We start from the raw sequence: 7,305 nt of genomic DNA, 5'->3' as shown, positions 1-7,305 counted from the left end.
TCTGGTGGAAAGTACTTTGCGATAGACTAGCGTCCTATCCCAAGGGTAGCAAGCAATTGCTTTGGTCTGTTTCATGCTATAGAAACCGGGATCAACTCCGGCCCGCGGCCAAAACTAATAGTATTGTATGTCCTTCTTTCTTCCAGTTCTTTGTGCCAGTCACTGTGTCCCTTGCCAGCCCAGTTGCTGTCACTCAATCAGAACCCAATGTTAAGGTGAGCATTTTTAAAATTGTCGTTTTATATCTAACTGTATGTACACATGACAATTGGTATGTTTTGATGACATGTGGGCTATCATCAATGTCAAATTGTGGTTGTTTGTACACGATTTCAGAAATGACTAATTTCCTTGTCAAATTACTAAAATTGACATAAACATGACAAAATTGGAAGTTTTCAATTTGGCAGGTGTGCCATACATTTTTAAAGAAAAGATTAACTCTTTGAGTTCGCCGTGATTGAATATTGGAACAAATTTGTTGTATTTTCCATTCATATGAAATCGAGAGAGTTAAAAAATCAACATGAAGCACTGACATCGTTTGCTGAATGAAACTTGTCTATGGACTTTTATGAATAAGTGAGAAAGTAAACTTATAATACTGTCCAATTCATTATCATCACCATATTATTAGTTTCTTCCCTTTTTTTTTTCTTTTTTTTTTTTATATTCCTCATCTTCTCTTTTAGTTCTTTTTTTTTTTTTTTTCAATTTTTTTATCTTTTACAAGGTTGTCAATTTTCCATATATTTACGGAATTCAGTATGCTATAAAGCCTCAGTATATTTTCCAATCACCATTTAGACAGAAAAAGTAAGTACAAAAAGTCTTTTTACTGGAGTTCAGCTCTCAGAAAGGGGCCAGTCAGTCAATGTGTTTGTGTAAAAGTCCAGTAAAATTTTGCTTTCTGAATTGGCCTCCCTGCTTATACTTCTTTTTCAATTTTTTAAATCTTCTTTTTGTTTCTTTCTAGTCTCCTCCTCTCCTCCCCCCCCCCCCCCCACCCCCCCCCCCCCCCCCCCCCCCCCCCCCCCCCCCCCCCCCCTTGTTTTCTGTGATAACATTTGCATTTTATCCCTGTCAGGTACGTGTGACCAATCTGTTGGGCGATAGTCTCGGTGATATGACAGTAACAGCTGACAGCGCAAGGCACCTAGGAGATGACGCTGTTGTCCTCAGCAAGAAACAGATGAACCCTGTTGCTTCTGACAAGTAAGGAGCTACTAATCTTTGATAGCTTCAGTTGCTGCTCTTCAAGAATGAAACACTTGATTACACTTCTCAAAAGTTTAAAGTAAAGTATTTTGACTAATATAAACAATAAGTAGATGGGTGTTATCAACAACGGGGCTTTGTAATATAGCACAGTTGGCAGAGCACTCGTTTCTCAACCAAAGGGACTGATGTTGATCCTGGTTGCAGGCAAGATTTTTTTTCAAACCCCCCTGTCTACCCAGCAGTGATTGGGTTGCTGGGTCTGATAAATCTGAGGGAAAGTACTTTGCAATAGACGAAGTAAGCAGTTGCTAGTGCCTATTTTATTGCTATAGAAAGTGGTATAATCTTCGGCTTTATGACTCTGAAGCACTACCTGGTATCAAAAACAGTTGCATTTTTTCACTTGACAAGATATTTTATGACAAGTTATACGCAGACTGCTTAAATCTGTCTTTTTTTTGGGGGGGGGGGGGGGGGGGGGGGGGGGGGGGGTTGGTTTGATATGGAATAATGGTAATGAAAAACGATTCTACTGTAGAAAAAAGCTCACCGTTTGGTCTGGGAAAAAAAAGATATTGAGCTCAGAGGACTGAATGAATCGAATCTTTTATCAGGGATGTCCTTAAAGCTGGAAAAAAATGACTTTTTGAAATCTTCTGTCTTTCAATCTGTCGTGTTTTATTGCTAGAGACTTGAACTGTTGTTTTGTTGGGCTTTTATCTTCTTCTTTAAAGATGAAATAAGTTGTTTAAAGGCAACAGTTAAGGGTGAGCTAGATGGATATAAATCCTTTTTTATGATTTATGGGTAATACCATTTGATGAAGATAAGTTTTGAACTAAATATTTTATTATGGTCTTTACGCGGAAAAAAATTGAGGCATATTTGTTTTTGCCAAGGACATTCCTGTTTCATCCATAACTGTAAAATTTAAAGTTGTACAGATTAGTTTTGATATCCTAAGAAAATTCTAGCTTCATGACTTTGCCCACTTCGTTCAAGCAAACACCATTATTTTATCACATTTAATAAATAAGAATCTTTTAAAAACATTTTAAAGCAAACTCTTAGTGTAATAATTGGAATTTTTTCAGGTCTCTGTTTGAGCTCAATTTCTTGCAAGCAAAGCCTGCAAAAGGTTTCTACAAATTGACCATCAGTGTGGCCCCTAAGAAAGCTGATGCCAGATTTATTGGAACTTCAGGAGCTGAGGTAAGGGCATCTTTGCCAATTGATGGTTCGACTGTTACTAAGCATTGACCAATCAGTCTAATTCCTGCCATTTAGCTCATTCTGTCCCTTGACTATCCAGGCAAACATTCCTTAATTCCATAGCTAATTTTACCTACCTGCCAACCCTTCCACTTTTGACGGAATCATTTCTATTTTCACTCTTTCTTTTCTACAATTCCCAGGCATTGTCTCTCGCGAAGTAATTTTGACCAGCAGTTAAGCTTAATAGCCAATATTCTCAACACAAACATATAACATAGAAACGATTGAGACATTGAGTATGCTCCGGTGTATGGGGTGAATTTTTTTAATTCAGAAAAGTGAGTGGAGCAGGCACTTATGTTGGTAACAACAAGATATGAAGTGAGTAGAAAAGTGCCAGAAGACAATAGAGAAAAAAAATTTTTATTCACCGGAGCATACTCAATGTCTCAATCGTTTCTATGTTATATGTTTGTGTTGAGAATATTGGCTATTAAGCTTAACTGCTGGTCAAAATTACTTCGCGATGGTGGTGTGCAAACGAATCGGCGGTCTCAAGAAGTGGGTGAGAGAGGGATCTAGAAATTACTTGGGTTTGAAACGAATATTTTTGTGTTCGTGGATAGCTCACACGGTAGAGCCACGCTCTCACCTGCCAGGCGGAGTTGTCGTACCAATAAGGTTGCAGGTTCAAACCCCACCACCGCCGCGAAAAATTTTTTATTCTCTATTGTCTTCTGGCACTTTTCTACTCACTTCATATCTCTGGTGGTAGCAAATTCCACAACCTTGGACCAGAATGCTGAAAGCAATGCGCGTTCACCAGCCTTCACTCGACAGCGGGATGTTTTCAATTTGAGGTCGTTCTTTTTTGGTTCATCATAGACTCATCATAGACTCTTTCACCGATTCATATCAATTAGAGCTGAAATACTACGTTAGATTTCTTCTTTTTTTTTTCTCCTTATCAAATTGTGCATAGATAGCTTTAAATTTGATTAAGTCTCTTGATTTATATGAAGAAGAAGATGAATTTCACAGCAGTAATGTCTTGGGCACAGATTGCTCAGTTGTTCATTATTTTGATTTTAGATCGATTTTATCCATTTCTGTTTGGGAAACATGAGGCATCTTCTCTATGTTTTGTATTTTGATGTGATGTCAAATGAAATGTCTTTTTTCAAATTAATTATGGTTCTTGTTGATTCATTCTAGCTCCGTTTAATGTGCATTTTTGTTTCTCCCTATAGGTGGAGGTGAAAGTAACCACCAAGGTGTCTGTGGAAAATGTTGAGATTGGGGTGGCTGATAAAGACCAGTCTACTGCTGCCAGGGTCACTAAGTACGTTGTTGGCTTGTCTAATAATCATATCACTGTCTTAATATAGAAAAACATGAAAGTCCGTCGTTGATGCAGTCCACGTTTGATATTATATATAAAAACATGCCAGTCCGTCGTTGATGCAGTCCACGTTTGATATTATATATAAAAACATGCCAGTCCGTCGTTGATGCAGTCCACGTTTGATATTATATATAAAAACATGCCAGTCCGTCGTTGATGCAGTCCACGTTTGATATTATATATAAAAACATGCCAGTCCGTCGTTGATGCAGTCCACGTTTGATATTATATATAAAAACATGCCAGTCCGTCGTTGATGCAGTCCACGTTTGATATTATATATAAAAACATGCCAGTCCGTCGTTGATGCAGTCCACGTTTGATATTGAAAAAATGATCTAACAGAGGATTGTCATGATTAGATGGTGCGGCGATGTGGTCTTGTGGTTTGACACTCACTTTCGGATCGGAAGGTCCTGGGTTTGAGTCCTTGGAAAAGGCTCTTTACTCACCATACTCAGTTGTAAAATGAGTACCTGGCCATTAACAGAGCTGTCTCTGTCCGAAAAAAATTGTAATATCACCTAACAGGCGTCATGTCTCGTCCTACATGTTAAGTGTTGCTGTTGGCTGTGGACATCTTGTAAAGCACTTTGAGCACGCTAAGTAGATATTGCGCTATATAAATGCTCAATTATATCGTATATTATAATGAAATTAATATTGCTCGATTCCAAGTTGCAGTTGAATATGTGAATCTTTTCCATCATGAAGCACTCGTGATTGAGGTAGAAAAAAATAAGGGCCTGTGCTTGTAAATAATATGTCTTTTAAAACAAAGGCTATTACAGATTGTGTCTTGACAAATTTGGTTGCTATCTTTTCAGTGGTTTTAGAGCCTATTCAAACCATGCAATTTCAATGTCATTTATAAATATATATAATTGAGCTTTATATAGCGCAATATCCACTAAATTTGCTCAAAGCGCTTTACAATTTGTCCAATTTTATAAGATTAAACATTTGCAATCCCTAAAAGCAATATGAAAAGACTCATATAACGATGACACATCTTAAAAATTGTGATTATATTTTGTACCCTAATTATTCATTTTAATAATAATAATAATAATAATACACATTTATACAGCGCTCATTCTCGTGTAAAACACAAGCTCTGGGCACTTTACAATATAAATTATCAATTTTAAGTGAAAAAAAAAAAAATAAAAATAAAAATAATAATAATAATTCATAGCCAAATCAAGGATTCATTGAGTCAATTTTAACCTTGAATCTTTTTATTAGGTTGAACTATCCCAACAAGGCTGCTAGCACCGTAGAAGCTGACTACCACCAGAAGATCACCATGAAATTCCAGCTGAAGGACAAGTCCAACAACCAACTGATGACCTCACACCAGGCGTTTGTCAGACTTACCAACAAACAGACCAAGCAAGAAATCATCTTCGTCACAGAGGCAGACTCATCGAATACACTCAAGTTTGATTTGGTGAGATAACAAATTTTCTTTCTATAATTTCCTATCCAAATAGGTAATGAATAATAACGTGAAGTTGAATGTAAGCTTCAATTTAATTACAAAAACAGATCAAATGAATGTTTCGGGTTTCCCCTTTATCAACAAAACAGGATGATTGAAACACCACAGATGAATGAGATGTCATCATCTCATTCATCTGTGGTGTAAAACCCTTAAAAACAAAACAAAACGATATGACCTCAATGTGTCGCAAGCGCTGTAAAACCCTTAAAAACAAAACAAAACTATATGACCTCAATGTGTCGCAAGCGCTGTAAAACCCTTAAAAACAACCAAACAAAGCCGTGTCCCACTCTCAAGTCACGTCAATTTTTGTCATTACAGGATGTCGGTGCCAGTGCCAAATTGTTTGGCTCAGCCTCAGGGAAATACAACATGGAGCTGATCATTGGAGACGCTGTCATTGAAAACCCATTTGCCTGGCTTGTGGTAAGCTTTTATTTTAGATTCGCTCCATCTCTCAGTCTGGTAGTACAGTCACTTTGTCATATTGCAATACTCATTTAACCTTTAGAGGTGGGGTCTAATTTTAGTCCATCCATCCCAACACCAATTTTAGCGTTTATAACAAAAGGGATCTTAAAATAAAGGGACAGTTCTTGTCATTCAGGCCTTATGGAAGCCCAAGTTCCTTTGCTTTGACAACTCTTTCAGTCTGTAAGACTCAACTCAACATGGTGCGGCTATGTGGTCTAATGGTATGACACTCGCTTTCGGATCGGAAGGTCCTGAGTTCGAGCCTCGTGCTCGGTGCATAGTTGAGTCCTTGGAAAAGGCACTTTACTCACATTCTCTCACGTACTCAGGTGTAAAATGAGTACCTGGCCGTTAACAGCGTTGTCTTTGTCCAAAAAATTGTAATATCGCCTAACAGGCGTCATTTCCTGTCATTCATGTTAAATGTTGCTGTTGGCCAGGGACCCCTTGTAAAGCGCTTTGGGCACATTTAGTGGATATTGCGCTATATAAAGCTAAATTTTAATTAAATTTTTTAAAACTTACTCACCTTTTTCCTCTGAAAAGAATTATGTCAAGTTGTTTTGTATTGTACGTGTTTGTTGGTTTGTTTGCTTTTCTTAAACCATTTTAATCAGAGTCTTATAATCTTACTGCGTTAAAAGAGCTTTTGATTAAATGAATATAGAGTATTTCATTGTATTTCGTTTCTTTTAAAACTATAATTTGATTTTGATTTTTTTTTTAATAAAAAGAAATAGAGGAACATGGACAAAACACAAACCAGTTGTACTAGGTATCCCAAACTAAAATTTCAACTGCAGAAAACTGCTGTTATTTTGAATTGAACAAATACAGATTGTCAAACCATGAACAACAGTCTTTAAATGATTAAAATCGGACAACAAATAAAAAAGTTACGAATTTTTTATTTATTTAATAACTTGTAATTTTCGTACACCAACAGAACATGCTACCAAACAGCAAGTTTAAGGTGCATCAAAACAAACAAATAATAACAAAATTGAATAATTTGCAAGCAATCGCAAGCCATGGACATAGAGAATAAGAAAAGTACTCAAACAAATATTCACCTAGTATAATTCAGTTGCTATACAGCATCAAAATCAAGAAAAAACATGACGCGCGTAAAAATAATTTCACCGAAATCGCCAGATGTACCATCTTCGGCACTTTGCAGACTCGTCAGTAATCTAAATTAAGGCATGAAACTTATCTGAGCCTTAGAACTGGCACCATACAGTAAGCCCAATTTTTTTCAGAGAGATAGAGGCAATAATTACTGAGATTTTACGTCTCAAAATTCGAAAAAAGGCCGAAATCGCCAAAGGAAGACATTTTGAGAAAAAAACAGTGTTTCCGCTACAAAAAATTTAAATGATGAGATATAGCTATGAAACTTCACATTTGAGGGATGGGGAATCCAAATTTTACGTCCTTTTCACAATAAGAATGACAAAAACAGAGTTATGAAAAGAAATCA

The 7,305-nt window shown here is 36.7% G+C and overlaps 1 protein-coding gene across 2 annotated transcripts in view; it reads left to right on the top strand.

The window, feature by feature from the left end:
* LOC144957363 (dolichyl-diphosphooligosaccharide--protein glycosyltransferase subunit 2-like) overlaps positions 1 to 7,305 on the top strand; it is a 38,445-nt gene that overhangs the window by 8,012 nt on the left and 23,128 nt on the right. For both annotated transcript variants that reach the window (XM_078888556.1, XM_078888558.1), the window contains exons 9-14: positions 147 to 215; positions 1,088 to 1,215; positions 2,316 to 2,433; positions 3,687 to 3,778; positions 5,090 to 5,294; positions 5,670 to 5,774. In XM_078888556.1, the coding sequence (XP_078744682.1) occupies positions 147 to 215; positions 1,088 to 1,215; positions 2,316 to 2,433; positions 3,687 to 3,778; positions 5,090 to 5,294; positions 5,670 to 5,774 (717 nt within the window). The remainder of the gene's footprint in view (positions 1 to 146; positions 216 to 1,087; positions 1,216 to 2,315; positions 2,434 to 3,686; positions 3,779 to 5,089; positions 5,295 to 5,669; positions 5,775 to 7,305) is intronic.

This window comes from Berghia stephanieae, chromosome 11 (genome assembly GCF_034508935.2).
Source record: "Berghia stephanieae isolate SIO BIC M18660-M18661 chromosome 11, UCSD_Bste_1.3, whole genome shotgun sequence".
Lineage (NCBI taxonomy): Eukaryota > Metazoa > Mollusca > Gastropoda > Nudibranchia > Aeolidiidae > Berghia > Berghia stephanieae.
The sequence above is the reverse complement of the archived record's forward strand: the minus strand, read 5'-3'. Positions and strand labels throughout refer to the sequence as shown.